Source organism: Phalacrocorax carbo, chromosome 3, assembly GCF_963921805.1.
Source record: "Phalacrocorax carbo chromosome 3, bPhaCar2.1, whole genome shotgun sequence".
Classification (NCBI taxonomy): domain Eukaryota; kingdom Metazoa; phylum Chordata; class Aves; order Suliformes; family Phalacrocoracidae; genus Phalacrocorax; species Phalacrocorax carbo.
The window spans coordinates 36,671,783-36,697,875 of NC_087515.1; the positions used below are offsets into that span (position 1 = coordinate 36,671,783).

The 26,093-nt window shown below is 46.4% G+C and overlaps 1 protein-coding gene and 1 long non-coding RNA gene across 2 annotated transcripts in view; both read right to left on the bottom strand.

Annotated features, from left to right (window-relative positions):
• Positions 1–911: 911 nt before the first annotated feature.
• On the bottom strand, positions 912–2,481 carry LOC135312380 (T-cell activation Rho GTPase-activating protein-like). Its single transcript, XM_064445459.1, has 5 exons — positions 2,465–2,481; positions 2,235–2,430; positions 1,890–2,007; positions 1,456–1,601; positions 912–1,007 (listed from the first exon to the last, which is right to left on the bottom strand). The coding sequence occupies exons 1-5, from the start codon at positions 2,479–2,481 to the stop codon at positions 912–914; spliced, it is 573 nt and encodes a 190-aa protein (XP_064301529.1).
• Positions 2,482–2,609: 128 nt separating this feature from the next.
• The window catches only part of LOC135312839 (uncharacterized), a 57,289-nt gene continuing 33,805 nt past the window's right edge, over positions 2,610–26,093 (bottom strand). The window contains exon 3 of the long non-coding RNA XR_010372461.1: positions 2,610–2,959. This is a non-coding gene — a long non-coding RNA (uncharacterized LOC135312839). The remainder of the gene's footprint in view (positions 2,960–26,093) is intronic.

Here is a 26,093-nt window from a genome sequence, read left to right on the forward strand (position 1 = left end):
GCCACTTCCAAACTTTTGTGCTGTGCTTTGACTCCTAAAGCCTCCGAACTCAGCCCTGATGCCCACTGGAAAGGATGCTGGGGCAAGGGATGATCCCAAACTCCTCCCCTAGGATTCCTCACCAAACACCATCTCCCCAGTCCAGAATATGGCATGGCAGACAGAATGAGAAGAGAGGAAAGATCATTTTATTGCAGACATCAGCTGCAGGGTGCGGGGGCAGGAGGCGCCCAGCAGTCACAGGGGATCAGCCAGTAACAGGAAAACAGCACCTACAACGATAGTCAGAAAGCACGGATAAAGCCATGAAGGCAGGAACAGGCATGAGTCGGTTCCCCTTTCTTTGGGGAACACCGTTTACGAGCAGTTGTTCATGGCCCAGAAGAGAGAGCTGTTGCTGGCATTGCCTATGGGATGGCTCTGGCACCTTATCCCCAGGGGTGATGCCCTTGGAGACCTGTGCGTGTGCGCAGATGCACAGTGCCCCTGTGCCACGCAGCAGTGCTCGATGGGGAGCCACTGGGGAGCTGCCACGGAGTCCTTTCCAAACCCTGCGCGGCACCATCCCTCGCCGTCCGCCGTCCCTTGCCAGTGAGTTGCACTGGCTTAGGGCAGCGTACAGAGCTGGGGAGGATGGCCAGCAGAGCCTGGTACACACCTGGGCTTCCAGACACGCTGCACCTTCCTGCATCTTTTCAGTGCTCCATCCCCAGAATCGGCTTCTCTCTTCCTCCTCTTCTGTTCTGCGCAGCTTTCCCTCTCCTCTCCCCAGGCCTGTTTTCTCTTTCCGTTTCTCTTGTTCTCCTTGTCCCGGGGAGAGCCTGAAAACCTTTCCATCCCACCTTGCTGTTAGATAGGGAAAGGCACCATCCACTGGAGTCAGTCCTGATTTTAACCAAAGCAAGCTCATCTTACCTGCTTTGCTCGGCGAGGCTGGCCAGCTCTTCCGGGCGTACGAGGGACTCTGCCGCACTCTCAGGGGTGGTCGGAGGCAAAGCTGGAGCTGCCTACGACAGAAAGGTCGGAGTTAGCAGGTGGCAAGAGACGACCTGGAGCAGTAAGCGACTGCTTGCCAAATTGCTACCTTAGCTCTCCAGAGGAGATCCCTTTGGCTGGCTTGCATCAGCCACATTTTGCGCAGTCCCCCCTCCCCCTCCAAACAGACTTGATAAAGCTCTGCCAAACAAAGTAGGACCTGGGCAAAACCCCTCTGAAGTTGACAGCTTCTCCCTTCTGTCTTTTTGTAGGCATTGTGTTTGGTTAAGCACACGCCTAGTGCATTTGAGAAACAGCCTTGACAGTTTTCCTTACTACGTGTTGTCCTGGCGGGTGGAGGAATAACCCAGGCACACGCCAGCTCTACTGCCAGCCAGAGGCACAGCAGTGACTTGGCCCCATCAGAAACTCCACCACTACACCAGGCATGCTGTCACAGCGTTTGGGGACCTGGCATACCTCTCCTGTTTCAGACTCTCCCACCATATCTCCCCCAGCCTCTCTGAGGACACCGAGCAGAGAGGGGCATACATGCAACAAGGCTGCTGCCTGATGCTCGGTGCCTGCTGCGACTGGAGGGACGCTGGGCTCTTCCAAAGGCACTTCTGGAAAGCAAAAGCATGTGCAGCAAAGTGACTTCTTGGAAGGAAAAAAACAGCTCAAGCAAAACCCGCCCAAAGCCCTACACCACTTCTGGTTTCAGCCCTCGGATGCCCTGTCTGCTGGCTTCAGCTCCTCTTGCAGAGCAAACCGTTCGTGCCCCCAGAGGCAGTGGCCAAACAGAGGCGACGGCACAAGCGAGGCTCAGAGGACAATGCTCGATGCCCAGCCCCGCCAGAAACAATGCTGAAGTTTCTGGTGTCCCAAGCCCCAGGCTCAGTCCCTCCTCTTACCTCTCGATCTCCCCGCGGGGACTGGCGACTCCTCGGCTGCTGGACAGGAAAGGGCGGTTGTCTCCTCCCCAAAGAGTTCCCTGCAGTTGTCAATCATGAACTCCACCAGCACGTTCACCTGCACACAGGACACCCCTGTCCTCAAGCCAGCTGCCTGAAAGGAGGCCAGGCGGCCTCTCCCACTCCTGAGCCTTGCCTCTGCGCAGAAGGCTGTGCCTGTGGGGCTGCTCTTGCAGGCAGCCACCCCACCTTCATTTGCTCAAGAGAGGAGGCAGCCAGGGACCTCTGAGCAGCCAAGCTCCGATGGGCCAGGGAGGTCACAGCTGGCTGCTCAAGAGAGCGTACCTTCTCAGTCACCGCCAGCAGGGCCTGCAGCGGGAGCAGCTCCTCATTGGGTGGGCTCAGCAGGTTTGGCCCAACACAGATGGCCAGGTTGCTGCAGCTCATCCTGCTGGTGGCTGCGTTGTGGCCAATGTGCTGGAGGAGGGACAGCAGCCGCTTCAGGAGGAGGAGGTTGGCTGCAGGCAACTTCTCAGCCACCCTGCGGGGACAGGAACACAACGGTCATGAAGCACGTGTTGCCCACAGCCATCCCCCAGCCTTGCCCAAGGCAGGCGGGAGCCAGCGGCTCTGTTACGCCGGTTTCCAGGGCTTCTCAGCAAGCGGTCCAGGCTCCTGCTCAACAGGCACAGGCAGGCTGCTGCCCACACTTATGCTTTCAGCTCTTCAATCTTCTCCTCCTTGCTGGCCTCCTGCATCGCTGCCATCCAGTCCTCGTAGAGCTCTGCCACGAGGAGCTTGGCAGGGATGCTTCGGAGGAAGTCCTGCAACGCCAAGGCCTCCAGCTGAGCCTCTGAACACTTCAGACCAGGCAGGAGCTCTTCCAAGTGCAGGTCAGAAGCACTCACCTTCAAGAGGACGGCCAGCAGCAGCGCAGGCTGACTTCCCAAGTCGACGTGTGCGCTGCGTTCCAGGGCCTCCCGCAGCTTCCAAAGCTCCGGCCCGCTGGCAGCTCTGCGGAATATCCCCTCCGTCGATGGCCCTTCCCGCTGCAGGACAGCCAGCATCTCCTGCAGGAGAAGCAGGATAACAGTTGCTTGGCTGAGGATGTGCCTTCCAACAGCCGTGGCCAGAGCACTGCCCTAGATCTGGCTCCTTGCTCCCAAGGAGCCTACGAAGGCCAGGAGAGTTTGAAGTCAGAGCAAAATAAGTCCTGAAACATGCTTTCCTTTCCATCGCTTGTTTTTCTTGAGTTTCATTTTCCTCTCTCTTTCTTGTTTGTTGGGGTTGTTTTCTTCTTTTTTCTTCTACATTTAAAACTGCCTTTACCTGAACCCATGAGTTGTCTCCATTTGACCCTCCTGATTCTCCCCCACCATCTCCCTGGCGGGCAGTGTGTGGTGCTCAGACACCAGCCAGGGTTAAAGCACAACGACCGATGAGCAAAAGAGTTACCTACTGACGGTGAGAGCGCTCATCCTTCCTCCTCTGTGATGGTGCGGGAAACCCCTCTATCACATCGGGATGGACGAAAGCCTCAGCAGTCCAGCTGCTGTTGGAGCCGCTTCCAAACTTTTTGGCTCAGCTGACACATTTATACCGCCCAGCGTGGAAGTTCATCTCTACCATTGCCCAGAGTTGGTGGAGGGGTCTGAAGAAACTTCCTGACAATCAGTATGCAAGGAGAATGGCTGCAGGGGACAGCGAGCTGCAGCTGACGGTAGCTACAAAAGGACCTTTAGCCCTTCCTGGCTACCACGCCCTGCCTGCCTCTTCACCCTCACCCTGACCTCGTGGCACTGCTCCTAGGAGATACGCAAAACTCGGCAGGAGCTGCCACGGAGTCCTTTCCAAACCCTGCGCAGCACCATCCCTCGCAGTCCCTTGCCAGTGAGTTGCACTGGCTTAGGGCGGCGTACAGAGCTGGGGAGGATGGCCAGCAGAGCCTGGTACACACCTGGGCTTCCGGACACACTGCACCTTCCTGCATCTTTTCAGTGCTCCATCCCCAGAATCGGTTTCTCTCTTCCTCCTCTTCTGTTCTGCGCAGCTTTCCCTCTCCTCTCCCCAGGCCTGTTTTCTCTTTCTGTTTCTCTTGTTCTCCTTGTCCCGGGGAGAGCCTGAAAACCTTTCCATCCCACCTTGCTATAAGATAAGGAAAGGCACCATCCACTGGAGTCAGTCCTGATTTTAGTCATGTCTGGCTTGCACTGGGGAGCCCAGAGCAGGACACAGCAGAAGGGAAGGACCACCTCCCTCCATCTGCTGCCAGGGCTTTTCCCTACTGCAGCCCGGGATGCAGTTAAACTTCTTTGCCCCAAGGGCACTTTGTTGGCTCCAAATTGGTTACCTTGTGGTCCACCATGAGTACAAGTTTCTGCACAGCTGCTTTCCAGCTGGGTGTCCCCCAGCATAGGAGGGCTCCTATCAAGCCCCTGAAAGCCCCCTCAATGGCTTGATCCTCCCCAGGTGCAGGACTTTGCTCTTCCCCTTGTTGACCTGCAGAAGTTCCTTTCAGCCACTTCTCCAGCCTGTTAAGGTCCCTCTGGTTGGCAGCACAATCCTCCACCGCATGAGCCTCTCCTCCCAGCTTTGTGCCATCTGCTAGCTGTCTGAGGATACACTCTGCTGCATCATCTTGATCACTGAATGTGAACAGGACCCACAAGAGTGCAGCACAGGGGGTGCAGATGTGCACTTTGATATGACATAACTTGTGACAGAAGTTTCTGAAATTTAGGGAGAAAATCCATGTTATTTTTTTGCATTATATATACAGAACTTCCCCTTTTTACTCCTGCAAGCTATTAAAAGCTGTTCATACTTTCTTACTTTTCCTTTGAACATCACTTTTCTTCATAGTGCTTATGTCATGTGTAACTTCGCATCAGGTTGTACTCTCGCATATATCATTAGACAGTACATAGCCTAGGTTATTAGATAGTAGATAGCAGATTATGTGCATTAATTGTGCTAACACCAGTGACAGGAGTTTGCATCTAGCTCTTGAGTCAACAGATAAAAACCAAAGGTGTTTATTGAACTTAGCGGACTATTGATCAACAGCTTGAATTCACCATGTTCAAAAAAAGGTACCGGAGAAATGCATATTCTGTCTTGACTGCTACAATGCGTTTTTTAGGAACTAGAAGATAAATCATCCATGCCCCTCCCCTTATCCCCTTCCTTAAAAAAACAAAAAACAAACCACAAACACTAAAGAAAAACAATTCAACTTCTAGACCAATCAGGCTTTTAATAGCCAAGTCAATTTCTTTATATCATTCCCATTCAATGAGCAACTTTGTCTAACATTCTGCCTCTACTTGGGACCAACCTAAGACTCTTCCAGGAAAAATTAAGCAAAGAAAAACACTTGCACAGCCAGTTACCTGTGCTGTGGTACAGAAGATGTAGAATTCCTCTCTGATCCAGAACTTTCCACCTACAACCAAAACTATGGTGAAGTTTTCCTCCATCTTGACCACTCACTGGTGCCTCTTCCCCAGGGAAAGACTTTCTTCTGTCACGCTGTGGGCATAGCTCGGCACAGGTAATTAAAGCCCCAGGCCTCAGCCACTGTCTGAGGCCACCATCCTCCTTTAGCCATAAGCAAGATCTCAAACTCCTTTTCAGCTATAGGAGAAGGGTTGTTAATAGACATGGATGCACATGGCACAGTCTATTCCAGAAGAGCCACAGTTGCTAAAAGCTTTCTGTGTCCTGGATTGGTGGTTTCAGGACCAGCTCCTCGGTCCACTTGCACTGAGGCTAGCAATAACTGTATTTCAGGTAATTCAGGTTTCATCCTTTGTCCCACAACCATCCCCACAAGGCATTTGATCCTTTCAACATCCTGGAAAGTATCCAAAGTTCCCAATAACACCAGGGAACCTTGATCTCTCTATTGCCTAATACAACCTACTCCAGCACTGCAAACTGAAATGCACAACCAGGATTTGCAGAACTTTGACATGAGTTTGGCATGTACCAGCCTGTGATGCCACCAGAACCTGGGATCGGGCTGATACTCTTGTCTTGTCTTGTTCAACTTCAGTTAAACAGGGAGGAAAGCAAACACTGCAGCACTGGTACAGTGACACATGTCAGACATCCCTCCAGAGACATGAATTTCCAAACCTGTGACACCCCTTGTCTTCAGTTCCTGAAGAAAAGCCATGAGAAATGGGGGGTGCAGCAGCATCCCTGCACAGTTAGGCAACAGATGGCAGGCAGGCAGGGTAGGCGGGAGCTATGCCAATGGATCCACAGATATGCTTCTGAATACAGGTTGCCCAGCAGAAGTGGCCCAAATTTGGCTAAGTCCTGAGCCAGCTGATTTTTTCAGGAGCCCTTTGACCTTCTGGGCTTTGGTCCTTTAAAACAAGAAGGAGCAGCAATCACCACCAGTCCTGAGAGTCCAGGCTTCTTGCCCATCTGCTGTAGTTTGCAAAAAAAACCTGCAAGAGGCAGGTAATACCCATGAGGCTAAATTTGGGCCAAGACTAGGTGCAGGAGTTACTGCCACTTCCCAGCCTAGCACAGGTACCAGGCACAAGGCTGCCTGTCCATTCAGTGATGCTTGGGGCAGGGGCGGGCCCTGGATGCTGAGGCAGGATGAGACAAGTGTAATGAGATGCTCCTGGTGGCAAAACTGCAGAGATGCAGAAACTCAGAGCAATTGTTCCCAAGCTCTCCTGGCTTACAGCTTGCTGCTGCTGCTCTAGGCCTGGGAAAGGCCAAATATGCATCCAACAGCTTGTCTGTCTCACCCCTATCAGCAGTCTACCAAAAGTTACTACATGACCTTCTGCCATGCAATCAAGGTGTTGCTGTGGCCACATACCACCTTTGAAACACATAACACCAGCCAGCCCGCAATTCCCGCATACACTTTCCAGCCAAAACTGGGCAGGGGCAGCTGTCTTCTCCCGGAGTTCCTCACGTGTGTCACTAACAAGCTATTTGGGTGCTCCTTCAGTATATACCTCTTTGCAAAAAATTTTGATGACTAAACTCCAGCCAGGTGCTGCTCTTTATAAGCACCAAGTCTCTCATGCTAATTGTTTATTCTCCAGGAGCCCACCAGACTTGAGGTTCCCCAAGATTTAGGTCTTCTGTTCCATCCCAGCTCAAGTCCAGCAATGCAGCAAAGGCTAGTGGCTAGAAGAGACTTCCCAGCTGTGTGGATTGCCCGGGAGAGCTGCTCAGGCTGGCTCAGTGGAACCAAAGATGCTGAACACATTACGGTGTGGGTGGGAGCCTCTTGCACACTGGTTTGCAGGTAGTCTGTGACACCTCCTAGGGCAAGGCTGCTCTTCTTGGGTTTGCACTGAAACCCATGCATGGGGCAAGCTGGCTGAACAGTGAATGGGGCAGGTCAGTGGCTTCTTTTCTAACCACACTTTTTAGATCCAAACCTGTGAGTCAGTGCAACAGCTAAAGCAGGTTCCCAGCTTTTCCTGGAAATGGGGCAGCCTTTGCAGTACTCTGACCCTATCTGCACCCAGTCGGTTGAGAAATGTGGAAACTCAGCCCTTCCAGAGGACTTCCACTGACAATTTGCTTAGAGAGATATCAAATCTACATAACCATATGAATACCAATTTACCTTTATTGCTCTGTTCATGTCTATTGATGACAGAGGCTATGGAACAATACCAGGTAATGAACATATTGAACTAAGCAGTAGATATATTGGGAATGTATAACTAGATTCTGCTTTGACTGTTCCATTTTTCTGCACGAGTGTGGGAGTGTGGTATGCATTTACCATGTATAATAGAACTAATACCAAGAACTGTCTGCAACATTTGTTACCTCTGGAGAATTTAAAAATTGAGTGAAGGGAAATGTACCGTTGTTTGTAGAGTGTCATCTGAGTCCTTATGAATTTTGAAAGCTCAAACACAGGCAGGACCTGAAACATCAGCATCTCCTGCCTCCTTCTATACCATGTTCCTTTCTTCAGAATACAGTTTCTTCTTTCTTCTTTTGTGGCTGTTGATTTCTTCCACTGTTGCTGATGTGAGTTGCATCAGCAAGAAAGCTTTGAATGCACCAGCATGGAGCTCGGATAGCCAAACTCAGACCATGACACCTGTAGGATATAAGCGCCTGGCAAGAAATACTTTGCTCCGTGCAAGTGTGCATCAACCATGATACCTTGTTTTCTTTGGTTTTGAGAGGTTTCTTTTTTTAAATACAAGTTTCTTCACAATTTATTTTCTTTTGGACAAAAACACTTAGCTGGAAAGCCATTTGCCACTGAGCAGTATTTAGATGGTCATATGTCCTACTCAGCCAGACAGCCCATGGCCTGGGTTTTTCCTGCTGTTCTTGGGTTACATGAGCCATTCAAGCACAGCAATACAGAAAGGGATCCTGCTACCTCTCATTGACCCCAGGAAGGAGGACAAACAGGGTCCACTTGCTCTGCCTTCCCTCCTGTGAGACTGAGGTGGGGAGAAGCATATTTGGGGAGGAGGACAAAGTAGTACTTCCCACCCTCCAGCCTGAGGAAGAGGAGGCTTTGTGGGCCATGCTCACAGGAAGATAGATGGAAAAAAGGAGCGGAGATGAGTAGGACCAAGGGCACAGCCTGCACCCTGACCTTGGGACAAGCACCTCAGTGCCTTTAAAGACTCCAGAGAGCCTCAGTGAGTCTTGTATCAGTTTCACACTCTGGCCACCAACACAAAATGCAGTTGCCTCGATTTGGATGAGGCACTAACACATATCAGGCCATGCTGAGCGTGGCCAAAGCAAGCTCAGGCCTGCTGAGAAAAACCCTGCATAGCAACCACTGCACTCTGGTTCAGCTCCCTTGCTTGCCTTTTGTGGCTCACCTTCATACTGTCAACCCCAAACCCAAAGATGGGTGCTCTGATGCACACCCACCTGTGAGAAACACATGCCAATCTAACAGAAATAAGAAACATCACTTTGCCTATGGGTTTGGATCTGGTCATTTAGGAATCCCAAGTTATCACTATTTAGGAAAAATAAACAAATAAGGAAGCTTAAAACCAGCTATATAATAGTGGGGATCTGGGAATTTTGAGTAAACCATCTAGTATCAGACACATGGAGAGCTGTCTCCAGCCATCAGCTCTGTGGCAAAAACTGCAGGTACCTTCTGAGCACCCTTATATCCTGGATGCTGCAAATCCAAAGCTAAATCAGCCCACGCTTGCAGAGGACTTTGAAATGCTCATTTTTTATTTGCATGCACTTGTGCTAAGTGGTTTTACTCTTTAAAATAATGGCTATTCATCTGAATACTGTTTTGTAAAAATCCAGTCATAGGAAGCAATCTCCTTGTCTCCTAGGATACACAGGTTTTGTTTGAGTATAGTAAGACTACAGAGAAATTAATTTATTCTCTTGAAAAAGCCTCTTTTTCTGTGTATATATGTACATATATATGTATGTATTTCTAGCCAATGAAACCAAAAAATACAAAGTTAGTTTAAAAATCAGCTAAGAGTATTATACGGTTTTATGCAGAAAGAGAGCATTTCAGCTTTATTAGCTCCTGCTAATTAGCATATCTCTGACTCTGATGGAGCAGTTTAAACTGGCTGAAAACCTAGCCCAAAAAGTGGCATTTAATTTTCTAACTTAATTTCAAGCTACAAATGGGACTCTTTTGTTATGTTATTTAATTTTATTATAAAATTATAAAGGAGTATTAAGGAGTTATGTTTTCCAAAATTCGTGGCTGCGAAAGTTTCTGAGATGAGGAGGTTTGGTTTTATCTTGATTCCTTCATGGTTTGAGTCTTAAAGGAAAAAAGGCAGACACAGGGAAATGAAGTTATTGAGGATAAAGCCTGAAGTGAAGATAAACAAACAGCAAATGTCAAAGAAAATAAGCAGAGTATGGTAAAGGAACTGTCAAAGTTGCCTTCTATGGAACCTTTAAATTAAAAAAAAAAAAGAGGAGTTTTTGCATCCTTACCTATGTGTTGTTCCATTATTCCCCATGGGTCCAAAATTTATACTTCTCAACAGCCTGCCAAAATAACTTATTTCCCTAACTTCGACATGCTTTCTCCAAACCTTGAAGCTGCCAAGTAACTCTGTTCTATTAGATAAATCTTCAAAGTTTAGATACATGAAATCATACAGTTCACCATGATTTTGTTGCAAAACTTCAAACTGCATGAAGACCTGCAAAACCCTCTGTTAACTTCGACCAGAAGAGGGCGGTGTGGCCAGAAGCGCCCACGAAGATCTGAGTGCTTGGTGCTGTGTGTGTGTTTAGCAAAGACCGTATCTTCCTCTAAACAGACAGGAAAAGCATAGTAGTAATGAATCCAAGGATTTAATACCCCAGCATTGTAGACAGGGCTTGAAGGCACCAGCTGCAAGTACACTTTTCAGAAATACGAAGTTTGAAACTGAAGCCTCCTTCCCAACAGGAGGCTGATTCAAACAACACCCAAGGACACCTCTGTTCCTGCAGTGAAGAGCAACCAGCTCTCTGATTGCTGTGGGGACTTACAGGTGCAGCTCCCTTCCCAGCAGTATTTTATAAGCACGTTAGAGTCATAAGAAGTCCTTCAAAAGCCTACCTGGATAAGGTGCCCAGCTGGGCTGCAAACATTTTGCAGGCACTTCCAGAAGTGTGTAGTAGCCTCCTTTGACACTTAGACACCCCCAGGCTTTAGTGAGTCTCAGAAGCCTGGGAACTAGAGACTCCAAAGTCACTCAGACTTTCTTGTTTCTCAATATTGCTGCCAAGAAAACAAGCCAAACTGCGGTTGTATTGGTGAAACCATGCTTTTCTGATGCCAAGAGACACTGCAAATTAGCTAAGCCTCATTCAGAGGGAATTCATACCAATTTTACATCTCCAATGAGACCTGTGTGAGAAGTTCCAGCTACATGAAAAGGATGTTTGGCTGATAAATATTGTGAGAAGACAATGGCCAAATGGAGCTAGCTTGGGCACCAGGTGAGGTGGTGGGAATAACTTTGGTAACACATGCTAGCTGGAGTCCTGCCAGGCTTTCACCCTAGTTGTTACAGCTGCCATACATGAACACAGCAAGGAGCAGACCCTGTGTCAGAGTCACTAAAGCAGACAAAACATTTAAGAAAGAAGACGTTACCCACTGTGCTTTGGCAGCAGTGTAAAGAGCTGTGGCAGATAGAGGGGGAGGAGAGGGAGGTTCTCAAGCAAGGACAGTCTCCAGATCTGATCACACATGGTGGTAGATACAGTACAAATACTATAGACATCTAGATATCTGTATAGATGTGGATATCAACACAAAACACAGCTTGGCTGCTGCAGGCCTGTGGGCTAAGAGGAAAAGCTGTGTCCCCTGTGGTGGTGACCTGGCTCTGATGTACTTGGCCATCAAGGCTGGCTGAAGACAGGCATGAAGCATTTGACAACATAGATGACCAGTGATTTGGAAAGAGTTGTAAAAAACAAGGTCAGTCGCGGAATTTTAATTCACCTGAAGCTCTATTACCTAAATTAGTCTTGGAGAAGGTGCCTAAAGTTGCAGTTACAGTATCCAAAAGACGAATGAACAGGGCTTCTGAGGTTGAAGTCAGGTGGTTTTGGAGGTGTTACCCACAAACATCAGTCTGTTCCTCTCCCTCCAGCTCTGCTCTTCCCATGGGGCAGATTTGTGCTGGGTGAGAGATCACAAGCCCTCCATGAGGCCAGAGAAAAAAGCTGGATGTAGATGGGTACACGACAGGGTTAACAGGGAGCCACTGCTGACCTGTGATTTTCAGTAATATCCACAAACAAGAATGAAAATGGGTTTTAAAGCCCTGGGCTGAGGTAGTGGCTTCAAACCACGGCAGTGCACCTCCCGCAGGGGAGCACAGCTGGTCAAACACCTTGTGTCTCGGGGGCAGCTGACCCAGTTTCAGCTCTTCTTGGTGGCATGTTTTCCTCTCATGTGTCCTCTATTTTTGGCAGCTGCTGCCCAAATTATGGCATACAGGTCACTAAAACTGAGCTCAGCATCATCATTATACACTGCCTGACAGTAATTTAGGCCATATTCCTAAGTGGTGGAGAGCAATCCATCATAGTCAGGTTATGCTTCACTCTGCAGACAGGGTGTCCTCCACAGCCAAGTGCCTTTCCTCTCTTCCAGACTCTCCCTACACCCTGTGGGAAGCTTTGCTGCTTCTCAGCTCCTTGTGACATCTCCTGTTTGCTGAACAGATCAAACTGGGGAGGACTCTATGCTGACCTCCATCACACCACATCCAGCTGCCTCTGACTGATGTAGGATAAGCCACACAGCACTCCTCACCTGTGAGAAGAGGCAGCTGTGGGGCACAAACTTCTCTCATCCCTCCAAGCAGCATGGCTGAGGCCACTCACTGTATGAGACAGACCCTCTCCATCTAACATATTTCCACCTCTGTAAGTTGGATGGACCTCTTAGAAGGGGACTCCTCAGCATTCAGGTCCGACTCAGCCTACGTTATCAAGCTACATGTGATGTTGAATAGCAAAAGTGTTTGACTCCAGCGTGAACACCAGCCCCAGTCTCCAGCACTCTAATGTCTAATGTTGCCCTCTAACGCATCCTTTACTGTGAGCTCTTCTCCTTCCCTAAGCTGTATATCTGGAAATTTTGGCAGTCCACTGGCAATGAGAAAGGGTTGTAACACAGAAGACCAGTCCAGTAAATACGATGGGCAAAAACTGACCTCCATATGGCAAAAAGACCTGCACAGAGTATAAAGTTCATCTATGGGAGACAGACATCCTTGGTCAGTCTCTTGAGTGTATTTCCACCTCCTCCACAGCATCTTTTCCCCTCCCCTGCTTGAAAGATGGACATACCTATCCACCCTGCAGCCATTATACCTGGTCACTGGAGACTGCAGGCAGTGACAATAAGGAGGGTGACAAGCTGCTCCACTGAAGCAGCTGTGCCTAGCATCAGTATCTGAGCTGCCGGATTCTAGCACATCAGCCTTCTTCATCTTTTTAAACACTGCCAGTACAATGAGGAAGGCAACCTCTCTGCTCAGCCCTGGGAGGTGTTATCCCAACACTGGCTTTCTGTGTAGCTTGGGGAGTAATCCAAAAGAAGAACATCACAAGTGGACAAAACAGCACTTTGGAATAGGTCAGGTTAACAAGAGATTTCCAGGGAAAGCTGGGGAAAAAGACATGGTCACAGGTGAAGTTAAAGAAGTCTACACAGTAACAGAGGCATATGTAGACTCACCAAGCCTCCCTATACTGCTTATCAAATCTGTCTTGCATCAGACAAGTGGGCAGTCTGCATTGATCAAGGTATTACTTTTGAACACACTGTGATCTTCCCTGTGCTGTCTTATCATCCAGCAGGCAGGCAGGGAGCAGATTACCTGTGAGGCATTACAAAAGGTAATCTTTATTGACAGCTCTTAGAAGAAGGTATCTGTAAGGATGGCTTCCCATTGTCATTGCTAATGTGTTGGGCTTGGCTTTATTCTTAGCAGGTAACAAAGGAAAAGATGGCAAGAAGCTGTACTTAATGCCTTGGTTCCCATCAAAGTGAGCACCTTCATCTGAGTTTTTCTGGTTCACCCACTCAAGGAGACTAAGGACACCTATAAACTGAAGAGTAGTCGCATGAGTTGTCTATACTGCAGTAACCACCCATTACCCCCAGCCCAAAGGCCCTGGGTGCTATAAACACACATCTCTGAACTTGCACTTCCCACAAAAGAACTGGTTTCACTTTGGTTCCTTTCCATTTTTGGTGAGCATGAAGCATGACAACATGTCAGATCATGATTCCCCTGACTAGCTAAGCCAGTATGCTGACACGCCTGTTTGTCTTTCTGAGTGTCAGTTTGTAGGTTATGTGACAAAATGTTGCCTCCAGCTCACAGGAGAAGAGTGGTTGGTAAGGAACACTGAATTATACCCTGCTCCAGTTCCTCCCAGGGCTGTCACAGAGAGCCATCAGGTTCATGGGCCAGGAGGCAACCACCTCTGGCAGTCATAAAGGGGTTACTGCCTAGGGGATGCAGAGAAAGAGAATTACCTGCTCTGCCAACTGCCTCCTAGTGCCTTGGTGGGAGGTGTCCTGTGGGATGCTGGAAGGATGCTGTCCTTCAGGACCCGTCACCTTTCCTAAGCTCCTTTGCCCTTCAAACCGCCTCCCATGGGATCCCTTGCTCCCCTGCTCTGAGGCACAGCTGGGAGGCTGGTTTCTGAGAAATTACTACTTCTGTCTGCCCAGAGCAGCACAGCCCACCCAACAGTCTTGGAGGGTAATAACAACTTGCCAATGTTGCAAAAAGACAAGCAGAGTGAAAGGGATGTGTAACATCAATCCAGGACAATGTTGTAAAAATCCCCATACAGGACACATTCTCTTAAGAATCAAAGGAGGGAATACAACAAGGCAAACCAACCTGTTTTTGTGGAAAACAGGGCTTGTCAAACAAACCTGATTTTGCTCTGTGATGAGATTACAAATTTAGTTGATAAAGGGAACTGTCCAGATGTAATAGGCTTAGATCTTTGGAGGGCTTTTGACTTAGTATCAAATAGCATTTGTTTTTAAAAAATTTGTACTACATAGCATCAATAAAGCATGAACTAAACAGATTAAGAACTGCCTACCTGACAGATATCAAGCAGCAACCAGTCAGGGGAAACCAGCATTAAACAGGAGTGGCTCTAGTGAGGTGGCACAAGGAGCAGGACTATGACCAGAATGGTTTGCTCCTTTCAGCTGTGCTCTGGGAGTTGATGCAGATAAAATTTCCAAGTGACATAAATGCCAGCGGCTCAGCAGAGAATGATGAGGATGAGGCTGCCATACCAAGACACCTGGGTTACTGAGGGAGTAGGGACTGCTCACACAGATACAGCTTGAATATGCAAAAAGTCATGTGTCTAGCAAGGAGAAACAGAGAAAACAGGGACTGTACCCTGAAATGGGAGTTGCAACGGCCACAGGACTGAATGTGACCTCCCAGCATGAGGATTTGGCAAAGAGACATAATCCTTGTCTACCAAAAGACCACATGTGACTTTTCAGGCCGTCACAAGTAGATCAGTCCTGGCACATTTCTGGCTTCTGGAGATCAAGAAAGCATGGAAAGGTGAAAGACAATGAGGGAAAACCACTACCTAAACTATCTAGGGGCTGGGAGTTGGGGAGAAGAGTGCATTAGCGGAGAGGCTCAGGCAGCTGGAGCTGCTGAGAGTTTTGTGGCAGGCCCTCCCCCTCCCCCTACGCATTCTCGTTTCTTCTGAGCATTGTCCTTCAGCTTCAAGGACTCCTCTTTCTTCCTGATGGACAGCCAAGATGGTGAGCAAAGGCCATGTCCACCCATAGCCCAGCTGCTCTGGGCTGACACAGTCCTGTGACCATATGGAGTCTGCAGACCAGACCCAGCCTCTCACACACAGCTCCTCACTGCAGGTAGGGGAGATTGCTCAGTGTGTCTCAGTGATATTCAAGCCTCAGCAGTGCACTGTGTCACACAAGCAGGACTGGGAATAATGGGCTGTGCTACCTCTCTATAATTTGCAGCATCATAACCATTCTAATTTGCAATTTTCCCCAAATGAGACACTTGCATGTCAACTGCCTGCTACCAATTACAAGACGGGCAGTATATGCCTTGAAAAAGTACCATCAGCCTCTATTGGGATCATTAAAAGATAGTGGTGTAATCTCAACCAGGCATTTTAGGTGCTTAACAAACCAAAAAGGGCAGACTTTCCTTAAGAAAAGCAGCTAGAAGCTGCCAATTATATCTTTTAACTGAGTGGAGCTTACCAAGGTGAGTTTAGCTTTGCTATCTTGAGACTGCCAGACTAAGTCACTTTGAAGATTTTGTTGTTTATTTGCTTCTGTTGCTTTTTTAACGAAAAGAAAGACGACTAAAATAAAAGAAGAAATACAGTAAGGAAAGAGAAGGAAAATAGCAACCTATAGCCGTTCACTAAGAGAGCTGCAGCTCCTTGCTAAAAATGCAAGCAGGAAGCTTTCTCAAGGACACACAACAGTATCACAAGATTAAACCCTGCAAATTGTTAAATGTCCCTCATCCCACTCCATCCTGCCATCCAGCTTCTTGGCTTCACTTCTCCAACACACACTTCATATCTATGTGCCCTTCAGGAAGTGTTTTCCCTGCCTCAAGGCCATGAGGAGAGTGGAAAAAGGACCCTCTTGCTGCAGGTAGCAGAACGGGCTGCGGAGCAGGCAGTATGGTGTGTGCTTGGGTCACCTTCCGACACAGAGCCTGCCTGCTTTGGTTGTTTGGGATGTTGTTGCCTCTTTCTGCTAGATGAAAACACAGCTGTGAGGAAACATCCATCTTCCCACATGGATGGCCCTACTTGAGGAGCAGCCTTCTCTCCTTTTTCAACTGCCACAGAGAACAAGCCTTTAGGGTTCCCATGTGTGAGGTGGATCTTCCACTCCACTGGGCAGACCTCATGGATGCACTATACCACTCCTGGACCCTTGCCCTGCCAGAGGAGACAACATAAGGGAAATTATGACTTCTGTGCTCCTCTTTACAGAAGTGGGACACTTTATGGATAGAGAAGTTGGTTATCAGTGCACCTAAAAGGACAGGATGATTTTTCAGAGCATTACCATGCATGGTTGGAGCTCACCTCACCAAAGTCCTGGTCTGTGTGTCATTCCTGCTGGGCCAGCTGCTGCCCCAAGAACCTGCAAGGCAGCATGGCAATAACAGTACAGTTCTCCTTTTGGGCTCAACAGATGCAACACATACATACACAGCAAAGAAAGCTGAACAAGCTCTCCAGCAGCTTGCAATTGCAATTACTGCTGCAAACTGGCCCCAAAAACCAAAATGACTTGGAGCAGCCCAAATGAGGTTGAAATAAAACCAGTGCAAATGAAAGAAAAAACAGGCACTACATAGCCAAGTGGCTTCTTCTTCAAATGTCTGAGAATTAACCTCCTTGTCATAGAGTTGCCAACGAAAAAGGTGAAAGAGCAGAGGAACTTTACCACCAAGATGACCGTGCCCATGTTACGGCAGCTCTTTTAATATCAAGACGACCAAGGCTCTTCAGGTAGTTTTCTTGTTTGGCCCTTCCTCATCAGCTGTCTGTTTGGTACCAAACTGGTACCCATCCATATCTTTGTTGCGTTTCCCCCTCCAGCACCCACACTGCAGTGTGCTTTACTTATGCAGGCTGTGTTTTCCAGCAGACACCAACAACAGTTACTGTCTCAGCTAAATTGCAGTGGGATGTGTGGAAACAAACACGGTCACTGCCCCACAGTAAGTATCAGGCATCACATCTTCGTTATAATCAGGACTTCATTGTTGGTGAACAATGAACTCATCACACTGGGGCATGTGTAGAAAATCTCTCTCCGTTATGTGGGAGACCAAGTAAGAGGCTTTATTAAAAAACATTAGAAAGATAACAGTTGCCTTATGCCAGTCCACATGTCTCTCAGACTGGGATGCAACTGAGTCTTTCATCTGGCCAAGGCGAGTGAAGTTTGCCCCAGCATGCAAGGGCTGGAAGATTCAGGATGGAATTTCATCAGGACTGGGAAGGTAACAGGGCTGTCTGTCAGAAGGTGACTGGTTGGGAGCTGCCAGAAATTAATCCTAAATCACATGGTGTGGAAAAGTTGTCTGTGGAGAGGGCCAGGATGTTTTTCCTGCATATGGGTCAGCAGGGTTGAAATGGCAGCTGTGTGCTGCAATGTGGCATGCTAGGCCTGCATGCTTGTAACCTGAAGCATCGCTTGGATTAAATTTTTCTTTTAATTCCATACTCTCATGAGAACGAACAGCTGCACTATAGCCAACCCATGCACTTCTAAAACACATGGCAGAGATCTTTCCCCAGAAACCTAAAATGTACTGCTCACAACACTGAAACTAGATGTTGTCCCCTACTTTCAAAATTCTGATTATCACAACGTGGAAACTTTGAACATAACTATCACTGTAACCCAGGTCTCTTATTTTACTCATTTCTCCCTCAGTTTTAAATCTAGACAACAATATTCACGTTAAAAAGCCCTTTAGAGCCATATTGGAAGTAAACATATTACATTTTAATAGGGGAAAAACAAGAGGAAATTGTTTTTTCTTTACTTCTTTCAGCCACCAATACCTGTGAAATCTATCATTCCTGAAAGCCTTAAATGACAGTATGGTTTAGTATACTTAACAGGCAGCAACAGTAGACTCTCCTGCAGGCTGGGATTTTTTTTTCAACATCTCAAAGAAAAAGAACCTGAAAACATGACAAATGCCTCTGAATTCCAATAGCCTTTTAATGTATGCTTCTCTTGCAAGTAGACTGCATTTTTTAAACATGAATAAATGAACATACCAAAAAACCTGCATACTTCAGTTATTGATATTGAGCATGATTACTTGCGAAAAGACCCCACAATTCTTCCTTGGATGTTTGTTGATCAATTGGCCTGAGAAATAGCCCAAATTTCCAATTTGAAAGTGATTTATAGGATGCTCATAGAAGCTAAAGAAAGCAGAGTGCTAATTAAGTGTCTTTAACTGTCTGAACATCAGGTACAACTCAAAGTGACTGCACTGCAGACTTTTTCCCTGCAATGGCCCACTAACACCTCCTGAAGGCTCCAGATTCAGCCAAGCTGAAAAATATATTTCTGCCTTTTGTGTTGTTCTTAGCCGGCTGAGGTCGCAGGGGCTGTGCAAAACTGTGGCATGTATAAAACTGACTGATGCTCACCTACAAGCACAAAGGGCTACAATGGCTCCTGAGCCATTGCAGATAGATTTCCCCTGCCAGAAACAAATAGGATCTCTATAGGTCTGAATTGTTATTAATAATGCAGAGAAGTCTCATTGTACCCCATAAGGGATCATTTGATCCTGATAAAGACAGTGATGAAAGGAAGCACAGAGGCTTCTGAGCTCAGTGTAAATGCTGCACTTTAAATCACTAGAACAAATTCAATTCTAAGAGAAAAATGCTATAAGGTACTTGGCCAGGGTGCCTGAGCTGGAGGGTTATTTACACAGTTTATTTCTTTCAACAAGTAAGTTTTCTGAGTGAAGCTAAGGCAAATATTCCCTGGAGAAACTAATTTGTAGTAGATCTTGAGCACTAAAAAAAAGAGATGCAGAGGCGATCAAACCTGCCAGAAATAGATAGCTTCATCCACGCGTAAATTATTGAACCACTTTCTCCTGAATAAGCTCTCAAGAAAAATGCACAGAAGTTCAAACCAGGAAATCCAGACAGGGAGGATGCATGCCCCTCATGCTGTACTCTATCCACAACCAACATGCTGCATTAGTGTATAGGAACTGAGGATTACATCCTGAATTGACCAAAATGGGTATAGACCTGTTAAAGTTCAGGGTAAGTCCAAATAAGCTTGAATTTGACCATCAAAGCAAAACTGAAACAAAATGCTTTTCAAAATGGAATAAATTACCCCCCACAAACAGGACTGCCATCTCATGACCAAATCTGTATTTGCTGGGTTGTTTTTTTTTTTTTAAATCCCATGTCCACTAAGTCCAAGATAATATTTTTCTGTTATTCTAGGTAAGAACCTAACTGCCATGGTGAACAAGCAACTTGAAAGATTGACCTGACAGACTCAAAAAAAGAAGAAATATTAGAAATTTAAACCTCAAGGTATGGGAACTGTTTAAGCTGACTGCTGTTCTTGAAGCTCAAGAGCTGTCCATCCCGACAACCAGAAAGTCAGGCAAAAATGCTAGGAGATCGGCACGGACAATCATGGAACTCCTGACCTCAAACATGAAAAGGAAGTATACCAAAAGTTGGAAGCAGGGACTGGTAACGTGGGAGGAATATAGGGACACTGTCCAAACACAGAATCATTAAGGTTGGAAAAGACCTCTAGGGTCATTAAGTCCAACCATCAAACCAACACTACCATGCTTCCTAAACCATGCCCTGAAGTGCTGTGTCTACACACCTTTTAAGTACCTCCAGGAATGGTGACTCCACCACCTCTCTGGGCAGCCTGTTCCAATGCCTGACCACTCTTGCAGTGAATATATTTTTCCTAATATGCACATGCAGAGATGTGTTTAGGAAAGCCAAATACCACCTGGAATTGAACCTGGCAAGGGGTGTCAGAGGCAACAAGAAGGACTTCTGTAAGTGTGTACATAGCAAAAGGAAGATGAGGGGAAATGTGGGCTTGTTGCTGAATGGGGCAGGGGATCTGGTGACACGACATAGAAAAGGGTGAGGTACTGAATGCCGCCTTCGCTTCAGCCTTTACTAGTTAAGATCAGCTTCAGAAATGCAGACCCTGGAGACCAAGGGGAAAGTCTGGAGCAAGGAAGACACGCCCTTGGTGGAAAAGGATCTGGTCAGGGAATACTTAATCAAACTGGATATACATAAGACCATGGGCCCTGATGGTATGCACCCGTGAGTGCCAAGGGGGCTGGCTGATGTCATTTTGTGGTCAATCTCAATAATCTTTGAACAATCATGGTGATCAGAAGAGGTTCCTGAGGACTGGAAGAAAGCAAGTGTCACTCTTATCTTCAAGAAAGTCAAGAAGAATCCAGGGAACTAAAGGCTGGTCAGCCTCACCTCCAGAGTGCTCCAGGCACCAGAATGGATATTCCACTGTAGCCTGTGGAGAGGAAGAGGACTTTGGTGGAGTAGGTATTCCCTGCACCCTATGAAGAGGACCACGCTGGAGCAGATATCCACATTGCAGCCCATGGAGGACCCCATATTAGAGCAGGTAGATATCCCCTGAAGGAACTGCAGCATGTGGAGACCCCATGCTGGAGAAGGTTCTCCTGAGAGGAACTGTGGCCCATGGAGAAGCCCACACTGGAGCAGATTTTTCCTGAAGAATTGCAACCCATGACCCATACAGGAGCAGCGTGAGGAGGAATGAGTGGCACAGAAGAGCTGTTATGACAACCCTCCCGATTCCCCATCCCCCCTGCACTGCTCTGGGGAGGGTGGGGAAGGGAGGGAGGTAGAAAAGTCAGAAGTGGCAACAAATGAATTTTCATAAATTTGAGACTATTTTGCCAGCAACCATAACTGGTAAGCAATCTCCCTGGTTTTATCTTGACCCATGAGCTTTCTTGTTCCCAGTTTGGGTTTTTTTTCCTATTTTCTCCCTCATCCTGCTGGGACTGGTGGGCAGTGAGCAGCTGGGTGGGAGTTAGGCTGGTAGACAAGGCTAACGCACCATTGCTTAGCTGTCTGAAAGAACAAAACTACCATTCCCTTCCTCACTTAAGAAAGAAGAGAATTAGCATACAAACACAATCTAAAACAGGACTGATTGCAGGCTGCCTCTGAGGAACAAAAAGGCAGGGGCAAACAAACAGCTTCCAACACACTCTTCTCAGGAGAAGCAATAAAAAAGAACAAGGGCTGGAGCCTGAACCGGTACACCCGCATAAAGCAGAGTGGCTCTGGATTTGAATGATCCAGGTCGAAAAGAAGGGAGGCCAACCTAGATCTCAAAGGTTCCTTCTGTTCCAGTGTTTGAGACAGTATTGGTTCAGGTCAAGCAGCACTGAGCACCTTGGTCTTTTTATCAGTTGGCATGGGGCAGGGCTCCACTCTGTAATTTATCTGTTTGTTTTTTAAATTGATCTTTATTGGTTTGCTAAGGCACTTGAACAAAATAAGTTGAAACTATTAAAAATGTCAGGCCAGTTGCTTAAGTGAATCTAGCAAATACAACTGCCAGTCTCAGAATAAAAACATGCAAATGTGTTAAAATAACAACACAGCCTCAAATGACTCATATTCATTGAATTTTAGAACAATTTAGGTTGGAAGGGACCTCTAGAGGTCTGCTAGCCCATCCATCTGCTCAAAACATGTCTAATCAGATCAAGGGATGCTTGTCAGCTCCTCATGCATATGCATTAGAGTCTATGCTTTCTAAAGCCTTTTCCACCCTCTAATTTCTAAGTTCATTACCAAGGAGAAGACAGATACTATCCCTAATATTTACAAGAGGAAACTGAGGAAATTTGAAAGAAACACAGTGTGATCAGAGCTGTAAACTAAACATAGGATCTCCCCATGGTTTCATGGATCATCTTGATAGCAGGCTCTTCTGGATCAGCCTTTCAAGATGACTGGTGAACATAAGATGGAGCTCAACATGGAGTGGATACAATCACACTGGAAATACTTTCCAGTTCTACACCTTCTATGGCGCTATCATCAGGCCACAACATGACATCTAATACAAAGCCAAACACTCCTAGTGACCAGAGAAGATAAGGGAGAAGAAAAACCAGATGTAAGACCTATTTGATCAGACCACCTCTCTTAGTTACTGTTAACCACTAAATGGGGTCCCAGAGCACAAAGGAATGAGACAGGAACAACTAGTGCTGTGATCACATGCAGCAATTCAATCTCCATCTGCTCCAGAAGAACCCAAGGTCATTAGTTAGTGTTGTCAAGGTTGTTAATGAGCTATTTACTTTGGTTGGTAATATGCCAGCTCACCTCAAAGACAGACGGCAAAGTTAATGGATCAAGACAAGGAAAACAATCACCCAGATATTTCACTTTTCTAATAGATAGTGTCTTGCAAGCCATGACAGAAACAGAAACGCGATAGAGGACAACAAAGAGCTCACCAAAATATTTGTCTTCACAGAATTACAGTTTTCAGCAAAAACTTTGGCCGCCCTCAGATGAATTTCTGACTATAGAAGAGAAGAAATAAATCCAAAATTAAAGAAAAAGAAATCCTGCTACAAAAACTTCAGGCAAAATATTTCTTGTCCAGACATAGGGAATACCAAATATGAATAAAGCAGTGCTTTTAGATTGTAGCATATCCTGTATCTATGTTTCCAGATGGACGTTAAAGAAGAAAGAATAGTTCAAAAAAAGAGCAAAAAAAGACCAGCAGAATTCTGGAAAATATGTCTTATAAAGAAAAATATATTCCAAACCTCTTGCCTGTATTAAATTATTTCAATGTCGATTATAAAAGTTACTGAGAAGTATGAATTCTTCCATCTACAAAAAAAGCAAAATACAGTTCAACACTGAAAGCTGAACATATCTAACAATGAGGTAAATTAATCACTTGGCAAATTTCCTCAGGACACGGTAGAGCCACCATCACCTAAGGTCTACAGCCAGCTGGCTACCTAAATCAGGAGCTGTGGGATACATATAGAAATTGCTGGGTAAAGTTTCAAGCCTTGAATTATTATACAAGGGCAAGATACAGATTCGTAATAACCCCATACAGCCTTAAGATCTATGAATACTGCAGTTACTTCTGCTTTCATTGTGGCAGCAGACATTGTCTTGGATGCAAGGCCCCAGAACTCCACTGCGTACAGTGGATCTCAGCTAAGTGAGGATACCAGCAGAGGATACAGCTTACAGGATGGAAATTTACAGAAATGAAACAAATTAACAGCTTCTCAAGCTCAGCAGTATTCATTTGACTCTTCTGCTCTGAGTGTGCTGAGAACATTTGCACTTTTATGGCTGTAATTATGCAGCCTTGTTCATTGCTTCACTGCCTAGCCCAAGGTTTATAGAGCAACACGAAATTTTTGGTTGTTAATCCTGGCTGTTAGTTACTGCTTTCATTTCATCTTATCACAATCACAACTGATGTTTATATTTACTACATGCTTTATGAGGGTTTCACAGTACTTTTTAGGCACAGTTTCAATCTCGCAGCATTGCAAGCAAACCATTGGCCTTCCCACATGGTAGGATCCTTCATCTTGAAGACAGGTTTGGAACTGTGACTTGGGGAGATCAGCTCAGATTCCCCATTCCTCACGCCAGCCTTGCTGGGCAAGCAAAGGCAGTTCACCTTCTTCCACATTTTCCAGTGTCTCTGACACTTCCTTTGGATCTCACCCAGGGACCTTTTCCTTTCACCTAGCAGTTTTACAAGGTGATCTTCAAGACACCCAGAACTGCTTCATCATTGCTTTGTAAATGGGCACTTATCTTTTAATATCATATGGTGATTGTATTGCAAACATGCATTACTCTTTCATTATCAGCGGCCTCTGATTTATTGCCACATTTATTGCAGATCCATAATGAACTCAGATTTATGCTTTCATTTATTTTTATGTCTTAAAGAGACCAGTGCAGGTTTCATTTTGCTCCTTTCCTGCTCTTCAGCTGAAAGGCACTTCTTTGCTGCCTTCTAACCAGAGTTCTCTTCCAAACAATCAAAATCTCCCTTGCTACACAGGGAGAAACACAGCAACTAACACTCTCAAACAAAATTTTGACTTTAATAACTACAGTATATGCCACAGATAATGGTACTTTTCTACACTGAGCAAATACTTTTGCCAAGAGACAAAAAAAGGGAAAAAGGAAAAGAGAACTATTCAAAAAAGTAGAACTCGCAGTCGTCACCACTGTACAGGCCAACGTGCCTAAGATCACATTTAGGAGCTTTCACAATTAACCAGACTCTTAATAGTATTGATACCTCTAAATCAGCAGCTGTTTTTTCACACAGAAATCCCTACACCTTTAAATGTCACAAAAGAAGCCCAGCATTGAGCCAGGTAAGGGTTTCATAGCACATCATCTTTCATCGTCTCACATATCTCCTAGGCATGGATTGCACTGGGAACCTCTGCTTGTTCTGATATCCCCACAGTCACACCCAAAACATGATTTCAGCTAGGAATGCAAAAGAAAGCATAAAGCAACAGAGATGCAAGCCCTTTCCTGGATGAAGCAGAGCACTGCCAGGAAAGGAATATCTTAGTGCTGCATCTAAAAACACCATGCAATACCAGTTCAGGGAGAGACTGCAAAGTTATCCATCTCACACTTCTATAGCACAACTGACTGCCCTTGTTAAGCACAGGCTATGGTTAATAGACTCCTCTTTATTAAAGTATTGGAAATTTGTCTTCATTGCACTTCAAAATGGAGAATCCCTTGGTTTGAGTTTCTCCTCTAGCTTTAAACACTTCAGCATCTATTTTCAAGCACAGTTTGCTCCTTCTTTCCCTACTTATTTCTCACTTGAGAAACACTAAATGCCTCCCCATTCTGCTCCCTCCATCAGCTGAATCTTTTTTATATGAGCATCCATCATTTCTCCCATTTGCTAGATGGGTTCAGAGTCAAAAAGCTCACTGCCTGCTAGAGAATGGAGCACATTTGGTTTTTTGAGAAGCACCAGGGCAGCAGCACTAGGGCCCTGATTCAGCCCAGAATCCTGCTTGTCCAAGGTGCTGTACACGCTGTCCACTTGCACTGTTGGACAGTGACTCTGAACACCACCACTGAGCTCCCCACATACGTGCAGATTTGTGTGCACCCATGGCTGCTAAACACAGAGAGAAGGCAGCGATGTGTTTGGCCCATTCCTGGGCACCGGAAGAAAGGCAGCAGCAAAAGATGTCCTGATTTATGCTGGGCAATGCCAGATCACAAACACTGCTTTTAGCATAGAAAGCACCTCCAAATTCAATACTGTTTTGCATGGCTGTGCTCTAGGACCTATGAGCATTGCAATGAAATCAAGTATACCCTTGCACAACAGGCCTCACCTCCGCTGCAGGCTCAGTGGTAATACCCAGCTCTGAAAGCTAGTTTGGAAAATGTGTTTACATAGGCTCCCAGATTGGCCACAAGCCTCACCTCTGTGACAGGTTGTGCCCTGCTCTGGCAAAACTGACACATTTTGAACATAAAAACCCCCTTGCCGCTGCAAGGGACTTCCAGACCACTGACACATCTACCATGTCCCACTTGGTTCATACCATTCACTACCACTCAAACTGGTACAATTAACCCCAGCTGGACACTGTGGGCCACAGCAAACAGGACAACCCTTCTGACTGAGCTGGCAGTGGCCCAGGCCACACACAACATCACGGCCACAGGTCTTCTGCCTGTTCCCTGTTAATTAGCAGCTGGCCTGCTTTCCTGAAGTATGGGGTATTTGTAAGTCTGAGAAGGGAAGACTTCAGTGGCCTATCATTTTACACATCTGGGGCTCTGTAAAATTCTAGGCTGAAGGCTGATTGCCTCCAATCACCCTAGATGCCTATTATTGGTCCATAAAAACACACAGTGCACCGCCCCGGAGTTGCTAATAGCAGCTCAATTACGAAGGAATTTGCACTGGAAGCAGAGAATCAATCTCATTCTTATATGTGTCTCCACCCCAAAATTAAAGCACTTACTCGTGGATCCCAGAATACA